The sequence below is a fragment of the Salmo trutta genome, chromosome 12, assembly GCF_901001165.1.
Source record: "Salmo trutta chromosome 12, fSalTru1.1, whole genome shotgun sequence".
In the NCBI taxonomy this organism is placed as follows: Eukaryota; Metazoa; Chordata; class Actinopteri; order Salmoniformes; family Salmonidae; genus Salmo; species Salmo trutta.
Window position 1 is genome coordinate 88722355 of NC_042968.1, and position 20881 is coordinate 88743235.

The 20881-nt window shown below is 42.1% G+C and overlaps 1 protein-coding gene across 3 annotated transcripts in view; it reads left to right on the forward strand.

Moving 5' to 3' along the window:
• LOC115204619 (relaxin receptor 2-like) overlaps positions 1–20881 on the forward strand; it is a 190960-nt gene that overhangs the window by 65130 nt on the left and 104949 nt on the right. For all 3 annotated transcript variants that reach the window (XM_029770288.1, XM_029770286.1, XM_029770287.1), the window contains exon 6: positions 17969–18040. In XM_029770288.1, the coding sequence (XP_029626148.1) occupies positions 17969–18040 (72 nt within the window). The remainder of the gene's footprint in view (positions 1–17968; positions 18041–20881) is intronic.

Consider the following 20881-nt stretch of genomic DNA (forward strand, 5'->3'; position numbering starts at 1 on the left):
TTGTTAAAAAATATGTCTATCTAAAGGGATAATGTGAAAGGTTGTTGAAATAATTGAAATAAAAATATGTGATTATTTATTAGCCTAGTTAGTAGCTATAAGTATTTAGGCACATCATGTGAATTAGGCCTTGTGAAATTATTGTGAAAAGTACAAGAGTTACTGTTGACAACAGACTTTCAGCACGCTTATAGGGAAGGACACTCAACAAGCACAGCACTTACACAAATGACTGATGACTGGCTAAGTGAAATTGATGATCAAATTATTGTGGGGGCTGTCTTGTTAGACTTCCGTGCAGCTTTTGACATTATCAATCATAGTCTGTTGCTGGAAAAATGTATGTGTTATGGCTTTACACCCCCTGCTATGATGTGGATAAAGAGTTACTTGTCTAACAGAACACAGAGGGTGTTCTTTAATGTAAGCCTCTCAAACATAATCCAGGTAGAATCAGGAATTCCCCAGGGTAGCTGTTTAGGCCCCTTGCTTTTTTCAATTTTTACTAATGACATGCCACTGACTTTGAGTAAAGCATGAATTGCTTTAATTGCATGAAAATATGCGGATGACTCAACACTATACACGTCAGCTACTACAGCGATTGAAATGACTGCAACACTTAACAAAGATCTGCAGTTAGTTTCAGAGTGGGTGGCAAGGAATAAGTTAGCCCTAAATATTTCTAAAACTAAAAGCATTGTATTTGGGTCAAAACATTCATTAAACACTAAATATCGTAATAAATAATGTGGAAATTGAGCAAGTTGAGATGACTAAACTGCTTGGAGTAACCCTAGATTGTAAACTGTCATGGTCAAAACGTGTTGATGCAGTAGTAGCTAAGATGGGAAGAAGTCTGTCCATAATAAAGCAATGATCTGCCTTCTTAACACTATCAACAAGGCAGGTCCTACAGGCCCTAGTTTTGTCGCACCTTGACAACTGTTCAGTCGTGTGGTCAGGTGCCACAAAAAATAACTTAGGAAAATTACAATTGTCTCTGAACATGGCAGCATGGCTGAATACTATACTATGCCATACTCTACTATACCATACTATACCAAAACATACCATACCATACTATACCATAACATACCATACCATACTATATCATACTATACCATTCTATACCGTAACATGCCATACCATAACATACCATGCTATACTGTCTGACATGACATTGTCTTCTCCACATACACACACCTGCAGAGACTGTAAGTTCTAAACAATATGAAACTGGACTTGTGTAGAGTAGGTGGACTGGACTGGACTGGATTCGACTAGATTTATTGTCAGTATTATACATTTGCATGAAAATGTATTTAGTCCATGTATCATAGTTGACTGACTAGTTTTAATCCTGTTAGGAACACTGTCATATCTTGTTAGAAGTATCGAATTGAGTTTGAACCATGGTCCTATGTACACCCGCAACACTGTTATCCCACTGAGCTAAAGTCTGGTTCACTAGGCATTAGCTAATACCTGGAGCTAGTGTTTATGTCATTACGCAAGGCATAGAGCACCAGGTGAATTGGCAAAAAAGTCACACGTACAACATTTCAGTCATGGTTATCCAGGGTGATTTACAGTAGTGAGTGCATACATCTTTTATACTGGTCTCCTGTGGGAATCAAACCCACAGCGCTGGCGTTGGAAGCAACATGCTCTACCAACTGAGCTACAAGGGACTACCTGGGGGTATAATGTCTGCATGTGAAAGTACTGAATGGTTGAATGAATAAGTGGGGAAAGCGTTACAATTATAGAACACTGTGGAAATGTGTGTAGAAATGAGTTTGGGTCCCATTACCTTCACAGCAGCCGCAGCAGCTGAACACTTACCAGAGTTGTACAGTCAATGTGTAATTTTGGTAATCCATCACTTTATAATGTATTCAGCCTTTTAGCTTGCGTCCCCAATGGCACCCTGTTCCCTATATAGTGCACTACTTTTGACCAGAGCCCTATTCCCTATATAGTGCACCCTATTCCCTACATAGTGCACCCTATTCCCTACATAGTGCACTACTTTTGACCAGAGCTCTACGGGTCCTGATAAAAAATAATGCGCTATGTAGGGAACAGGGTGCACTATGTAGGGAACAGGGTGCACTATGTAGGGAACAGGGTGCACTATGTAGGGAACAGGGTGCACTATGTAGGGAACAGGGTGCACTATGTAGGGAACAGGGTGCACTATGTAGGGAACAGGGTGCCATTGGTGGTGTTGGGCAGGGACAGCTGCTAATGAGGACCCCGGGGGCTGTATTCACAAGACTAAAAAACTCCCTGCTCTGCGTAGGTTTAAGGATGATGTTTTAAGACCCTGCCAAGACAAGTGAAATCAGCTAATAAAGGTTTATCTCAGCTGGTAACGTCAGTTTGAGGTACCGCAAAGGAAAGGCAGTGATGACGCTCATTGATATTACTGCAAATGATGGGGAATAAGCGTGATGAGGCATCGCCAGCTGTGAACCCAATTGTGCGCTTCAGTTAACCACGGTGAACGTGACTGTTTATCAAATGTTGCATTGTTAAAAGGCTTGATTTAATTTTTGTCTGACAAGATCGCTTTGCCTACTCTTAATTCTTCCATAATATGTTGGCATGAATACAGATGTAGGATCTTAATTTGATCACTCTTTTGTTGCTGTATATTTGAAGCGTATTTTACTTTTTTTAAAGGCTTCTAAAGTTTGTAATTTCCACTTTGAAATTTCAGATTTGATTTGACCTAAAGAAAAATGTATCAAATGCAACAAAAATGTCCATGAATTATAATCCACATAATAATTCACATGTCCTGTTGCTGCAGGATTATTTTCCTGCTGTAGCAACTGGCTCAAATTAAGGTCCTATATCTGTAACCTTTTTAAAAAAACAAATTCTGATATTTTGAATAATGTGATATTGCACTGAATCATAAAAAGCGGTTGTATAAGCATAATTTTACAATATTACCGTTATATCAACACACTCGTCACTCCCGTTGAACAACTCTTAATCGCTTTGGCACTGTAGGCATCAAGTCAATTGCCGATAATGTTTCATACAACGTTTGACAGGTCTATCATTTTCACCGAACACAAGTTAACATAGGCCCTGGATGTTGACATAGGCCCTGGATGTTGACATAGGCCCTGGATGTTAACATAGACCCGGGATGAACCTCTTGACGGTCGCCTAGGATAGGGGGCGCTACAGCGATTTTTGAAAAAAATGTGTGCCCATTTTAAACGGCCTCCTACTCAAACTCAGAAGCTAGGATATGCATATAATTAATACTTGTGGATAGAAAACACCCCAAAGTTTCTAAAACTGTTTGAATGGTGTCCGTGAGTATAACAGAACTCATATGGCAGTCAAAACCCCGAGACCGATCGTAACAGGATGTGGAATTCTGAATTGTGGACTCAACTTCACCACTTTGGCTGTATTTCACACAGTGAGCAATTGTTCATTGAGCACTTCCTATTGCTTCCACTAGATGTCCCCAGTCTTTACAAAGTAGTTTGAGTCTCCTACTGTTAAAACTGAATGAATGAGACGCTGTTGAAATTGGTCACATGAGGAGGGCCATCACCATTATGACGCCGGCGCCCCTGGCTACCCTCCCCTTTCGAAACGTTTTGAAAGACAATGCAATCATCCCCCTTGAATCTTATTGGAGCTCTGGTTGAAAAAGGCCCTAAAGATTTATGTTATACAACGTTTGACATGTTTGAACGAACCTAAATGGAAAAAAAATGCATTTTCTCGAAATAGCTGTCCCGCGGCCGACGGAGCTTTTGGATCAGCCTTCAGACGCGCTAACAAGAACAAGCTCTTGGAACATAAAGGAGTAATTTTTTCGAACAAAAATACATTTGTTGTGGACCTGGGATTCCTGGAAGTGCTTTCTGATGAAGACAACCAAAAGTAAGGGATTATTGACAATAGTATACAAGACTAGATGTGATATGCAATTGTTCCAAGATGGCGCTGACCTGTATTACTAGGTCATTTTCTGAGTATCGCATCCCCTTTTATCGCAAAGTGTGATTACCCAGTAAAGTTATTTTTAAATCTGGCATTACAGGTGCTTTCAAGAGATATTCATCTATAAATCTTAGAATGACAATATTACATTTTAAAAATGTTTTCGAATAGTAATTTAGTAAATTGTAGCACTGTTTCACCGGATGCATTTGAGGGAAAATAGTTAGTCAACGTTACGTGCCGATGTAAAATGCTGTTTTTATATATAAATATGAACTTTATCGAACAAAAGAATGCATGTATTGTGTAACATGATGTCCTAGGAGTGTCATCTGATGAAGTTTGTAAGAGGTTAGTGCTGCATTTAGCTGTTTTTTGGTTATTTGTGATGCATGTGGTTGGTCGGAAAATGGCTATGTGGCTACTTTTACGATATACTCCTCTAACATAATCTAATGTTTTGCTTTTGCTGTAAAGCCTTTTTGAAATCGGACAACGTGGTTCGATTCAGGAGAGGTGTATCTATAAAACGATATGACATAGTCCTATATTTGAAAAAATATATATTAAATTTCGTTATGCTAATGTCGATAGGAGTTTTTCGCTGGATGTCCGTCCCGCTTACGGGACGAGGCCGTCAAGAGGTTTTAACATAGGCCCTGGATGTTAACATAGGCCCTGGATGTTAACATAGGCCCTGGATGTTAACATAGGCCCTGGATGCCTTCAATTGCCCAATTTATAGGCATGACCAATTTAGACATATTTTTAAACAAAATATGTCTAAAATATGTCTAAATAACTTGAAATAACATGTAGGTTAATTAAATAATAGAAATAAAAAGATGTGATTATTTATTAGCTGGGTTAGTAGTTATAAGTATTTAGGCACATCATGTGAATTAGGCCTCGTGAAATAATTGTGAAAAGTACAAGATATACTGTTGCATGGATCGATCATAGAGACATATCAAAAATGCATTTTAACAACTCCAAGCAATTGCCTGTCTATGGTGCAGGAACCACTGACTTACTGCCTTTTAAAATGTATTATCAAGAAACCTGCTGGTCCTAAATATCTGTCGACTTGGCGTGACTCTTATGACTAAAGAGGCTTCATGCGTAGCTTTTATTTTTACCCATAAGAGGAGGAGTAAAACGTCTCTGTTCTCAGCACATATGAGGAGGAGTAAAACATCTCTGTTCTCAGCACGTATGACAAATTGTCTTCTCTGAGACGCTTTGTGGATACGGGCCCGGATCTCCTTGCCACTTAGACCCAATCAGAGAGATGTGATTAGGCATAACTCTACTCATGCACGCGCGCACACACACCCTACACACACCACACACCACACACACACACCACACAGACACACTACACACACACCACACACTACACACACACCACACACTACACACACACACCGCACACACACACCATTCACAGACTACTCCTACTTACACTACATTCAGAAAGTATTCATACACCTTGACTTATTCAATATTTTGTTGTGTTACAGCCTGAATTCAAAATGGATTAAATAATTTTTTAAATCTCACCCATCTACAATATCCCATAATGACAATTTTTTATTTTTTATTTTTTTATTTTTTTATTAATACAGAAATATCTAATTTACATAGGTGTTCACACCCCTGAGTCAATACTTTGTAGAAGCACCTTTGGCTGTGATTACAGGTGTGAGTCTTTTTGGGTAAGTCTCTAAGACTTTTCCACACATGGATTGCGCAACATTCACCCGTTATTATTTTCAAAATTCTATAAACTCTGTCAAATTGGTTGTTGATCATTTCTAGACAACCATTTTCAGTTCTTGACTTAGATTTTCAAGTAGATTTAAGTAAAAACTGTAACTCGACCACATCACTGTTTTCTGTCTTCTTGGTAAGCAACTCCAGTGTAGATTTGTTTTAGGTTATTGTTCTGCTGAAAGGTGAATTAATCTCCCAGTGTCTGGTGGAAAGCAGACTGAACCAGATTTCCTTCTAGGGTTTTGCCTGTGCTTAGCTCCATTCCGTTTCTTTTTTATCCTGAAAAACTCTCCAGTCCTCAAAACTTATTTGGTATCAGTGTCCCTTCCATGGGACGGTTGAGCTAACGTAGGCTAATGCGATTAGCATGAGGTTGTAAGTAACAAGAACATTTCCCAGGACATAGACATATCTGATATTGGCAGAAAGCTTAAATTCTTGTTAATCAAACTTCACTGTCCAATTTACAGTAGCTATTACATTGAAAGAATACCATGCTATTGTTTGAGGAGAGTGCACAATTTTGAACATGAAAAGTTATTAATAAACAAATTAGGCACATTTGGGCAGTCTTGATACAGCATTTTGAACAGAAAAATGGTTAATTGGATTCGTCTAAAACTTTGCACATACACTACTGGCATCTAGTGGCCAAAATCTAAATTGCACCTGGGCTGGAATAATATATTATGGCCTTTCTCTTGCATTTCAAAGATGATGGTACAAAAAAATACTAAAGTATGTATGTATGTATTATCTTTTACCAGATCTATTGTGTTATATTCTCCACATTTCCACACACTTCAAAATGTTTCCTTTCAAATGGTACCAATAATATGCATATCCTTGCTTCAGGGCCTGAGCTATAGGCAATTAGATTTGGGTATGCAATTTTAGGCGAAAATTGAAAAAAAGAGGATCTGCCCTCTAATTAACGATTACAAGCATACCCACAACATGATGCAGCCACCATTATGCTTGATTATATGAAGAGTGATGTACTCAGTAATGTGTTGTATTGGATTTTCCCCAAACATAAGACTTATTATTATTATTGTTAAAACGAGAGCCCGTCTGGATCTTTAATTTAAAGACCCTTGCTTCTTTTGGTCTCAACATAGACTTTGATCTAAAGCCATTCTTGTGATTATTGTGTTTTTGCAATCCATTGCAAATAATGTTTGTAAGACCTATGTAGCCAAATTCTATCTATGATCTTATGTTATCCATTCATGGTGTTTTATTTGTTCTATTTATATACAGTGGCTTGCGAAAGTATTCTATTTTTCCTATTTTGTTGCCTTACAACCTAGAATTAAAATAGATTTTTGGGGGGTTTGTATCATTTCATTTACACAACATGCTTACCACTTTGAAGATGCAAAATATTAATTTTTGTGAAACAAACAAGAAATAAGACAAAAAAAACATTAAACTTGAGCGTGCATAACTATTCACCCCCACAAAGTCAATACTTTGTAGAGCCACCTTTTGCAGCAATTACAGCTGCAAGTCTCTTGGGGTATGTCTCTATAAGCTTGGCACATCTAGCCACTGGGATTTTTGCCCATTCTTCAAGGCAAAACTGCTCCAGCTCCTTCAAGTTGGATGGGTTCCGCTGGTGTACAGCAATCTTTAGGTCATACCACAGATTCTCAATTGAATTGAGGTCTGGGCTTTGACTAGGCCATTCCAAGACATTTAATTGTTTCCCCTTTACAACTCGAGTGTTGCTTTAGCAGTATGCTTAGGGTCATTGTCCTGCTGGAAGGTGAACCTCCGTCCCAGTCTCAAACCTCTGGAAGACTGAAACAGGTTTCCCTCAATTCTGACCAGTTTCCCTGTCCCTGCCAATGAAAAACATCCCCACAGCATGATGCTGCCACCACCATGCTTCACTGTGGGGATGGTGTTCTCAGGGTGTTGAAAGGTTTTGGGTTTGTGCCAGACAGCATTGATGGCCTAAAAGCTACATTTTAGTCTCATCTGACCAGAGTACCTTCTTCCATATGTTTGAGGAGTCTCCCACATGCCTTTTGGCAAACACCAAATGTGTTTTCTTATTCTTTTCTTTAAGCAATGGCTTTTTCTGGCCACTCTTCTGTAAAGGCCAGCTCTGTGGAGTGTACGACTTAAAGTGGTCCTATGGACAGATACTCCAATCTCCGCTGTGAAGCTTTGCAGCTCCTTCAGGGTTATCTTTGGTCTCTTTGTTGCCTCTCTGATTAGTGCAGATTAGTTTGGTCTGTAAATAGCCCATCCAATCTACCTCATCCCCATACTGTATTTATTTATTTATTTATCTTGCTCCTTTGCACCCTAGTATCTCAACTTGCACATTCTTCTGCACACCTTACCATTCCAGTGTTTAATTGCTATATTGTAATTACTTTGCCACCATGGCCTATTTATTGCCTTACCTCTCTTATCCTACCTCATTTACACATGCTGTATATAGATTTTTCTGCTGTATTATTGATTGTATTTTTGTTTATTCCATGTGTAACTCTGTGTTGTATGTGTCGAACTTCTTTTCTTTATCTTGGCCAGGTCGCAGTTGCAAATGAGAACTTGTTCTCAACTAGCCTACCTGGTTAAATAAAGGACTTGTTCTCAACTAGCCTACCTGGTTAAATAAAGGACTTGTTCTCAACTAGCCTACCTGGTTAAATAAAGGTGAAATAAAAAAATATATAAAAAAGTGCCCTCCTTTCCTGGTCCATGAGTTTTGGTGGGCGGCCCTCTCTTGGCAGGTTTGTTGTGGTGCCATATTCTTTCCATTTTTTAATAATGGATTTAATGGTGCTCCATGGGATGTTCAAAGTTTCAGATATTTTTTTATAACCCAAGCCTGATCTGTACTTCTCCACAACTTTGTCCCTGACCTGTTTGGAGAGCTCCTTGTTATTCATGGTGCCGTTTGCTTTTGCTTGGTGGTGTTGCAGACTCTGGGGCCTTCAGAACAGGTGTATATATACTGAGACCATGTGATATTTAGATTGCACACAGGTGGACTTTATTTAACTAATTAAGCGACTCCTGAAGGTAAATGATTGCACCAGATCTAATTTAGGGGCTTCATAGCAAAGGAGGTAAATACATATGCTTGCACCACTTTTCCGTTTTAAATTTTTTGAAATTTTTTTTAAACAAGTTATTTTTTTCATTTCATTTCACCAATTTGGACTATTTTGTGTATGTCCATTACATGAAATCCAAATAAAAATCTATTTAAATTACAGGTTGTAATGCAACAAAATAGGAAAAATGCCAAGGGGGATGAATACTTTTGCAAGGCACTGTATCTAAATCAACCAATGAAATCAAGCCACAGCCATTGCCGTTAATTAATTTTTTCTCCTCTCATGGACCATAATACTCTTCCATACATGTCACATAGCCAGATTTTATCCACTATTTGAAGTCTTATCCAGAAATTAGAATTTGACCAAAATTAAAGCAATTGTCTGAGGATGGTGCTGGACCTTCTGACATAAAAAGAAAAGGGGACAGTTTGATGAATAGGCTTCAACTAAAGGTTAACATTTAGGCATGTCACATTGCGCAAAACACAGTGCCCAAGTCATATGCAAAGTTTTTTCTGTCTCCGCATGTCATTAGCCTAAAACTATTTAAATCTAAAACAAAGATACTTTTAGCATTTTACCCCAAACCCCTTGTTACCCATACTGAAATGTACCTGCCCTTCAGTGGAACTTCTTGGATTAGATAAAGTTCAAACGAAATAAAAATACCATTGTTTCTTCCTTTCTGTGGCGGTCCATCCAAACACATGTTCCCATTCAGGCCCCAGGTGCTATCTGTTAGTCTGGGAAAGAGAAATGGTTTCATATTTTCTACACTAACCTGTCATATAGTGAGGTGATCTGTAATAACACTGACCTCTCTCAGGGAGAGACTCACTATTTAATATAGCTACTATCAATCAATCACACACACACACACACACACACACACGCACACACACACGCACACACACGCACACGCACATGCACATACACACTGTGCGACTCCTATTTAACTAGTTCTTCTTAATTTTATTGTTTAATGTACGACTATTTCGTCTTATTGTTTAATCTTACATGCTGACCACACCGCTCACGTCGCGTGCGCGAGTGTTGCAAAATGATTTACACAAACATGTTATTCAATCATTGCACCCAGACTGCTCGCGCACCTCAGGGAGCGACTGTGTGGCCAGGCGCTAAAATAGAAATAGCTTCTATTTGTGACGCTCAACGTGCTGCAAGTCCAGCCTCTCCCATCTCCTCATTGGTGTTTAGGAGCATATACCCACGTGGGTGACTGAAAGATGAACTGAAGTCCAGTCGGTTGTAGTAACACACGGTAGATTTGGTTGCCAACTGCCATTTAAAGTCAAAAGAAGTAAAAAAGAAGCCTGAGGAAGGAGGTAGAGGACCTTGTGCATTTCAGATAAAATAACAACCCAATGTTTATATCCCAGGACAAATGATCTAACAACAGCAAGCTAGCTAGCTAAATTGCCATAAATGTTTAATGCTTTTCGACCTGTCCCCAAATTAATATAATTGGTTCAGAGTTTGTTTTGATATGATTGTATCTGGTGTGGGGGTACAAAATCAACATGCGCGTCCGGTTTGGTCAGCATGTTAGATTATTTAATTGTTTAATCTTAGATTACTTAAACATATTGTTTAATCTTTGACTATTTCACTCATTCTCATACTGTTATTCTCATAACTGTTTATTGTTTTAATAGTGAGTATAAATCGTCTGCCAATATAAACAGTTTTTTCTACACTTTGTCCTTGTATTAGAACATAACTATTTTTAAGACACAAGAAAAGTGTGTGTGTATAAGTCTCGCCCCTCACACCCCTTAACCTATAAATAGACCCTCGGATCCAGATACTGTCTGATATGTAATCTCTTCTCATCCATATTCATAACAGAGGTGGAAGATACACTGCATGCGGAAAGTATTCAGACCCCTTGACTTTTTCCACATTGTGTTACGTTACAGACTTATTCTAAAATTGATTTTAAAAAATGAAAAAAACTTTACAATCTACACACAATACCCCATAATGACCAAGCAAAAAAACATTTTTGGAAAAATTACATTTACATAAGTATTCAGACCCTTTACTCAGTACTTTGTTGAAGCACCTTTGGCAGCAATTACAGCCTCTAGTCTTCTTGGGTATGACGCTATAAGCGTGGCACACCTGTATTTGGGGAGTTTTTCCCATTTACCCCTGTAGATGCTCTCAAGCTCTGTCAGGTTGGATGGGAAGTGTTGCTGCACAGCTATTTTCAGGTATCTCCAGAGATGTTCGATCGGGTTCAGGTCCGGGCTCTGGCTGGGCCACTCAAGGACATTCACAGACTTGTCCCGAAACGACTCCTGCGTTGTCTTGGCTGTGTGCTCAGGGTCGCTGTCCTGTTGGAAGGTGAACCTTTGCCCCAGTCTGACATCCTGAGCGCTCTAGAGCAGGTTTTCATCAAGGATCTTTCCCTCGATCCTGACTAGTCTCCCAGGCCCTGCTGCTGAAAAACATCCCCACAGCATGATGCTGCCACTGCCATGCTTCACCGTAGGGATGTTGCCAGGTTTCCTCCAGACATGATTCTTGGCATTCAGGCCAAAGAGTTCAATCTTGGTTTCATCAGATCTGATCATCATGGTCTGAGAGTCCTTCAGATGCCTTTTGGCAAACTCCAAGCGGGCTGTCATGTGCCTTTTAATGAGGAGTGGGTGGTGCAGAGATGGTTGTCCTTCTAGAAGGTTCTCCCATCTCCACAAGGCCCTTCTCCCCCGATTGCTCAGTTTGGCCGGGCAGCCAGCTCTAGGAAGAGTCTTGTTGGTTCCATATTTCTTCCATTTAAGAATGATGGAGGCCACTGTGTTCTTGGGAACCTTCAATGTCTTGGAGCTCTACGAACAATTCCTTCGACCCAAATGGCTTGGTTTTTGCTCTGACATGCACTGTCAACTGTGGGACCTTATATAGACAGGTGTGTGCCTTTCCAAATCATGTCCAATCAATTGAATTTACCACAGGTGGACTCCAATCAAGTTGTAGAAACACCTCAAGGATGATCAATGGAAACAGGATGCACCTGAGCTCAACTTGGAGTCCCATAGCAAAGGGTCTGATCACTTATGTAAATAAGGTATTTCTGGTTTTTATTTTTAATACATTTGTTAACATTTCTAGCTTTGCATTGTCATTATGGGGTATTGTGATGTCATTATGGGGTATTGTGATGTCATTATGGGGTATTGTGATGTCATTATGGGGTACACACACACACACACACACAGAGACACACACACACACACAGAGACACACACACAGAACAGTATATTAAAGATGCACTATGCAGAAATTACTCCAACATTTCCTCGTTATTAAAATTCTAATAGTTTGCCTAATTTTTGTTTATGTTACAAAACAAGAAAATATAGTGTAGAGAACCATTTTACCATCTAAACTGCTGTGAAATATATTTTCCATAACCCCAAAAAATGTATTTTCAACTGTTTGAATCTAAACAAAAAGTAAAAGACACAAAAACTAAACTTAAGAACCCGGAAGCATAGATAGTGCACATAAAACAACTCTCCCGCTTCTTAGACTTGCTTTCAATGAGAAGGACAGATCTATAACTCACATTTCCCTGTGAATTTAGTCGGGTAGCCCAAAAAGTTACATATTGCAGCTTTAAGGAGGCAAAAGAGGATAAGAGTACAAAAGACACAGTGTGACTGTGAAACACGATGAAAGAGGCGCCCACGCATAAACACACACACACTTTCACGGTCATGTAGAGGTCTCTCTCTGATGTGTATCTCTCTCATTCTCTGTGACACACACACACACACACACACACACACACACACACACACACACACACACACACACACACACAACACACACACTAGTGCGGTCATGTAGACGTGGCTTCCTGAAACATAGGGTCAGAGTCTGTGTTCACTCTGTGATCAAAGTGGAAGTTATGGAACTCCCGAGTGGCGCGGTGGTCTAAGGCCCTGCATTGCAGTGTTGTGGCGTCACTACAGCCTGGGGTTCAATTCTGGGCTGTGTCATTTATGACCGGGAGTCCCATAGGGTGGCTCACAATAGGTCTGGGTTTGGCTGGGGGGGGCTTTACTTGGCTCATTGTACTCTAGCGGTTTCTTATGACGGGGCGGACGCCTGCAGGCTGACTCCGGTTGTCAGTTGAACGGTGTTTCCTCCGACGCATTGGTGCAGCGGGATTCTGGGTTAAGGGAGTGGGTGTTAAGAAGCGTGGTTTCCGAGTCATATTTTTTTCGTGGACTCGAACTTCGCCTCTCCCGAGCCCGTTGGGGAGTTGCAGCGAAGAGACAAGCTCTTAATCCTGAAATTCGGGAAAGAAAACGGGGTAAAATGAATAAATTGTTTTATTCTTCTTTTACTCAAGTGTCATTCATTAATCATCATCAGTTATTTATTAAGTCTCTCTGGACTTAATCACTCTGAACATCATCAGGGCCTGTCTCTCTCTATTTGAAGATTTGAAGTAGTGTTGTGGTGTCTCTCCTGTCGTGATGTGTGTTTTGTCCTATATGTTTGTTTTTAATCCCAGCCTCCGTCCCGGCAGGAGGCCTTTTGGTAGACTGTCATTGTAAATAAGAATTTGTTCTTAACTGCCTATTTAAATAAAGGTTAAATATTTTTTACACACACACACACACTTGAATTGTTTATTAATTTATTCATATCAATTCTTATCTACAGTATAACTTCACTGCAGAGACCGAGATCGAGATCGAGACTGACACAGAGACTGAGACTGACATGGAGTCTGACACAGAGACAGACGCTGAGACCGACACAGAGACCGACACACAGACAGACACAGAGACAGACACAGAGACTGAGACAGACACAGAGACAGACACAGAGACAGACACAGAGACAGACACAGAGACTGACACGGAGACAGAGAGACTGAGACTGACACAGACACAGAGACAGACACAGAGACAGACACAGAGACAGACACAGAGACAGACACAGAGACTGACACAGAGACCGACACAGAGACTGACAAAGAGACTGAGAAACAGAGACAGAGAAACAGAGACAGAGAAACAGAGACAGAGAAACAGAGACAGAGAAACAGAGACAGAGACAGAGAAACAGAGACAGAGACAGAGAAACAGAGACAGAGAAACAGAGACAGAGAAACAGAGACAGAGAAACAGAGACAGAGAAACAGAGACAGAGAAACAGAGACAAAGAAACAGAGACAGACACAGAGACTGAGACTGACATGGAGTCTGACACAGAGACAGAGAAACAGAGACAAAGAAACAGAGACAGACCCAGAGACTGACACAGAGACAGAGACTGACACAGAGACCGAGACTGACCCAAAGACAGAGACAGACCCAGAGACAGACCCAGAGACAGACACAGAGACTGAGACTGACCCAGAGACCGAGACTGACCCAGAGACCAAGACTGACCCAGAGACCGAGACTGAGACAGACCCAGAGACTGAGACAGACCCAGAGACGGAGACAGACCGAGAGACTGAGACAGACCCAGAGACGGAGACAGACCCAGAGACTGAGACTGACCCAGAGACTGACACAGAGACCGAGACTGACAGGGAGACGGCATAGAGACCTAGACTGACACAGAGACCTAGAGTGACAGAGACAGACACAGAGACAGACACAGAGACAGACACAGAGACAGACACAGAGACTGACACAGAGACCGACACAGAGACTGACAAAGAGACTGAGAAACAGAGACAGAGAAACAGAGACAGAGAAACAGAGACAGAGAAACAGAGACAGAGAAACAGAGACAGAGACAGAGAAACAGAGACAGAGACAGAGAAACAGAGACAGAGAAACAGAGACAGAGAAACAGAGACAGAGAAACAGAGACAGAGAAACAGAGACAGAGAAACAGAGACAAAGAAACAGAGACAGACACAGAGACTGAGACTGACATGGAGTCTGACACAGAGACAGAGAAACAGAGACAAAGAAACAGAGACAGACCCAGAGACTGACACAGAGACAGAGACTGACACAGAGACCGAGACTGACCCAAAGACAGAGACAGACCCAGAGACAGACCCAGAGACAGACACAGAGACTGAGACTGACCCAGAGACCGAGACTGACCCAGAGACCAAGACTGACCCAGAGACCGAGACTGAGACAGACCCAGAGACTGAGACAGACCCAGAGACGGAGACAGACCGAGAGACTGAGACAGACCCAGAGACGGAGACAGACCCAGAGACTGAGACTGACACATAGACTGACACAGAGGCTGAGACTGAGACTGACATGGAGACTAAGAGACAAAGAGACGTAGACAGACACATACACAGACACAGAGACAGAGACTGAGACTGAATTGACACAGAGACTGAGTTTGACCCAGAGACTGACACAGAGACTTAGACTGACACAGAGATGATGTATTGTGATCAGAATCCATCTCTCTGTCTCTCTGGACTTAATCACTCTTAACATCATCAGGGCCTGCCTCTCTCTATTTGGAGGTAGTACCCCCCTTTTTACCTTTTGGTAGACTGTCATTGTAAATAAGAATTTGTTCTTAACTGCCAAGTTAAGTGAAGTTTAAATATATATTTTTTCTAAAATAATAAAACATACAGACACACACACACACTTTGTTAATTGTTTATTCATTTATTCATATCACTTCTTATCTTCAGTATAACTTCACTGCATTGACCGATAGCGAGATCGAGACCGAGATTGACACAGAGACCTAGACAGACACAGAGACCTAGACAGACACAGAGACCTAGACAGGCACAGAGACCTAGACAGGCACAGAGACCTAGACAGACACAGAGACCTAGACAGACACAGAGACCTAGACAGACACAGAGACCTAGACAGACACAGAGACCTAGACAGGCACAGAGACCTAGACAGGCACAGAGACCTAGACAGACACAGAGACCTAGACAGACACAGAGACCTAGACAGGCACAGAGACCTAGACAGACACAGAGACCTAGACAGACACAGAGACCTAGACAGATACAGAGACCTAGACAGGCACAGAGACCTAGACAGGTACAGAGACCTAGACAGGCACAGAGACCTAGACAGGCACAGAGACCTAGACAGACACAGAGACCTAGACAGGCACAGAGACCTAGACAGGCACAGAGACCTAGACAGGCACAGAGACCTAGACAGGCACAGAGACCTAGACAGACACAGAGACCTAGACAGACACAGAGACCTAGACAGACACAGAGACCTAGACAGACACAGAGACCGACACAGAGACTGGCACAGAGACCTAGACAGACACAGAGACCTAGACAGGCACAGAGACCTAGACAGGCACAGAGACCTAGACAGGCACAGAGACCTAGACAGACACAGAGACCTAGACAGGCACAGAGACCTAGACAGACACAGAGACCGACACAGAGACCTAGACAGGCACAGAGACCTAGACAGACACAGAGACCTAGACAGACACAGAGACCTAGACAGACACAGAGACCTAGACAGGCACAGAGACCTAGACAGGCACAGAGACCTAGACAGACACAGAGACCGACACAGAGACTGGCACAGAGACCTAGACAGACACAGAGACCTAGACAGGCACAGAGACCTAGACAGGCACAGAGACCGACACAGAGACTGACCCGGTGTCAAACACAGAGACAGACACAGAGAAAGAAATGGAGACTAACACAAAGACTGAGGCAGAGAGACTGAGACTGAGGCTGACACAAAGACTGAGGCAGAGAGACTGAGACTGAGACTGACACGGAGGCAGAAACTGAGACTGACACAGAGACAGAGACTGAGACTGAGTTGACACAAGGACCGAGACTGACCCAGAGTGGACCATTGTTCTACTAGATCGTCTGCTGGGCCTCTGGGTCATTGTACTGGATCAGGGGTCAGGGCTGTGTCAGGCCTGGGTCAGGGGTCAGGGCTTAACACTGTACTGGGTCAGGGCTTTACACTGTAGTGGGTCAGGGCTTTACACTGTACTGGGTCAGGGCTTTACACTGTACTGGGTCAGGGCTTAACATTGTACTGGGTCAGGGCTTTACACTGTACTGGGTCAGGGCTTTACATTGTACTGGGTCAGGGCTGTGTCAGGCCTCGGTCAGGGCTTAACACTGTACTGGGTCAGGGCTTTACACTGTACTGGGTCAGGGCTTTACATTGTACTGGGTCAGGGCTGTGTCAGGCCTGGGTCAGGGCTTAACACTGTACTGGGTCAGGGCTAAACACTGTACTGGGTCAGGGCTTAACACTGTACTGGGTCAGGGCTTTACACTGTACTGGGTCAGGGCTTTACACTGTACTGGCTCAGGGCTTTACACTGTACTGGGTCAGGGCTTTACATTGTACTGGGTCAGGGCTGTGTCAGGCCTCGGTCAGGGCTTTACACTGTACTGGGTCAGGGCTTTACACTGTACTGGGTCAGGGCTTAACAATGTACTGGGTCAGGGCTTAACAATGTACTGGGTCAGGGCTTTACATTGTACTGGGTCAGGGCTTTACACTGTACTGGGTCAGGGCTTTACACTGTACTGGGTCAGGGCTTTACATTGTACTGGGTCAGGGCTGTGTCAGGCCTGGGTCAGGGCTTAACACTGTACTGGGTCAGGGCTTTACACTGTACTGGCTCAGGGCTTTACACTGTACCGGGTCTGGGCATTACACTGTATTGGGTCAGGGCTTTACACTGTATTGGGTCAGGGCTTATCACTGTACTGGCTCAGGGCATTACAATGTACTGGGTCAGGGCTTTACATTGTACTGGGTCAGGGCTTTACACTGTACTGGGTCAGGGCTTAACAATGTACTGGGTCAGGGCTTTACACTGTACTGGGTCAGGGCTTAACAATGTACTGGGTCAGGGCTTTACACTGTACTGGGTTGTGTTAAAGCTAGAAACATGTTTGTTTACCACATGAAATCTCAACCTCTGTGTTTTATTTTAGAATGAGAATGTGCTATTGATACATTTGCTGGTACCTGGTGAAATAATGTTGAATATCTGCGCTTGAGTTGATGTTGTGTGTGTGTGTGTGTGTGTGTGTGTGTGTGTGTGTGTGTGTGTGTGTGTGTGTGTGTGTGTGTGTGTGTGTGTGTGTTTGTTTCTCATCTCAGGTTCCTACAGAATAACAGCATCCAGACAATCTCCAGTCAAGCCTTCAGTGGACTCTATAAACTAGAGAGACTGTGAGTACTGACATAGCTCTATCCACCGTATGTGGACCTCTTTACACTACACGACTTTGATGACACTAACAAGTTCCAGGAGAGATTCTTGTGTCAACAGACGGATCTTGATTAAAATCTCCCTTGAAGAGATTTTCTCCACACTACCTCCGGAGGACCCTCCTCTGAGTGCAAAGACAATAGCTCTCCCACACCACATATCCTCATGCAAGAATTACCTTAATATCAGTAGACAGTATTTTTTTTCTCTGTTAGCCAAATTGAAAATGGAAATATCAACACATTTGTGAATCATTGCATTAATCAAGTGTGCAACACTATGTGCAATATGGTTTAGATGAGAAGCTCCTGTAAAGTTTGAATTGCTAACCTTATTTTGTTTGACTATATACTACGGTATTTACGGTATGCAAATGGGTGTAATATCATGTTCAGCACATAAAGTAGCATATCTGGGGATATAAAGTTTAAATGCAACAATGTTTCACATGCATTCTTTTCAAAGAGATAGCTAACAGCAAGTGAGCTGTATTAAACAACAACAACAATCCATCTTCCAGTCCTTTATGAAATGGGCAATGAAATGGGCAATCTTCTTTATGAAATGGGCAATGAAATGGGCAATCTTCTTTATGAAATGGGCAATGAAATGGGCAATCTTCTTTATGAAATGGGCAATGGCAGGGTCATATAGTTTGGCCTTTGATTTTATATCTGACAGAGGTACTTTCTTCATTGAGATCAAAGCTAAGGCTGACAGTCAGAGCGGTGCAGTGGTGTTCCTGCAGTAAGTCATGATCTGTTTCAGGGCGGAGAATGTCCTTTCAACTGAGGCATTAGACAGGGGAATGGTCAACACCAGTACTCTCATTCAGCCTCTTCTGCTGGAGAAAGTGGAGGAAGTCGGCCGGGCTCCTAACATGGAAGTCAGACATGGAGTACATCACTGTGAGTTCTGTTTTGAGCCGCGAGACATCAACGTGAGGCCCATAGCTTTCCTTGAGACTTGAGAATGCAGTGTTGGCTAAGATTTCCCTATATCTGGTGAACTGCTGTGGGTCAATAAGGGCAAGAAACATAAGCCTTTTGTGGTCCTTGAACCTGTTCTTCAGCTGAATGAGACGGTTGTCGATGATTCCACTGTGTAGCTGTTGGTACCGGGCGCAGACTTCTCCATGCCTCTGTGCCCTCCACCCACTCGGATCCCCGGTCTCAGGCACAGTGTCCGCGTAGATAGAATAGTTTCCGTTTCTCTCTCTCCATGGTGCTGTAGAATTTGTCGATCCTGGACAGGCAGAAATGCATGTCAAACTTCCTTATTCTGCAAATATCCTAAACAGGATGTCAGAGTACGCAAAGATGGAGTTGAATGTGGATAGCAGGAAGCAGAACTTGAAGCTTGTCATGTGTGTAATGTGTCCATCTGCGCTGTGAACTGTGTCTTCATCAAAGTCATCATGATGGTCCACAATATATTCAAAGGCGCTCTAGGAGTTCCTCCCTCTTATCATACACAGTGCTAACCAGATGTGAGGAGAAGTTGCATCGTGTTGGAGCCACTCTGGGTAGTCTTCACTGGCATATTTCATTCAGTAGTTTTGTGCATTTGAATAATCTTGAGAAAAAAGCCACTGAGATCTTACACTCTTTCAATTTTGCGGCACCTTGTGACATCACCAGATTAAGGGTCAATGGGATCCGGTGGCAATACCCTTCTATGGGGGTCTGGGGGCATTCCTCTCTGTGATATATTGTTTTTAAGAAATAAGTGTGAAATTGTTTTTTTCTTGTGAATTTTCAAGGGAAAAGACATCCAAAACTTTCCTGATAATTTGGTCAATATATCCCAACCATAACTGAAATACCAATAATTTCTGTATTACTTAAAATGATTGGTCTAACTCTAACAGTTCAGGAAGTATACATGCTTGGTAATTTGTTTGTAGAACGACTGTGAGAAAGCCAGTTCTGGGGTGTGTTCAGTTCCATTGAACGTTTGCAACATTGCGTAATGGCTTGTACTGAATGACACATTTCCCCAAAATGTTCTTCAACTTTCTTGAACAGACTTTTAGGTAGCCTACATTTGCTCTGTTTGGTGGGCATGGTGAGTGTGGCTTGAAGTAGAGGTCTTCACGGGTCCAACAAACCTGAAATTACGAGATCTGACCCAGGACCTGAGCGGGTCCTAAATTCTAAGTTTTGTCTTAGATCTGGGTCGGGTCTGATATAATTGCCACGGTTCTCAGGTATCTGAAATTAAAATGTATTTACCGACTGGACCCGATTGGACCCATCCTCTGTTAATTTAATGTGTGAGTGTCACACTCGTCGTATTGAACAGACCAAGGCGCAGCGTGTTCAGTGCTCATCTTTAAATCTTTAATGAGTAACACTTTACAAAATAACAAACACGACCAACAGTTCCGTCAGGTAACAACAACTAAACGGAAAACAACCACCCACAAAACCCAAAGGAAAACAGGCTGCCTAAGTATGGCTTCCAATCAGAGACAACGCAAGACACCTGCCTCTGATTGGAAACCATACTCGGCCACACATGCAAAATGAAACATAGAAACAGAAAACTAGAACCAATTCCCCTAGAAACAAACCAACCCCAAAACAACCCCCCTGCCACGCCCTGACCATACTACTATGGCAAATGACCCTTTTACCTGGTCAGAATGTGACAGTGAGGTGATGAGAACTGTGCAAGCTTGTTTTCTGTGTTAGCCAATGGTAACTTAATAAAAAGTATAGCTTACAGCATGTCCAGCTGAAACTGGTTTCGGGGTGCACCTGCTGCTCAGAGAGAGAGAGAGAGAGAGAGAGAGAGAG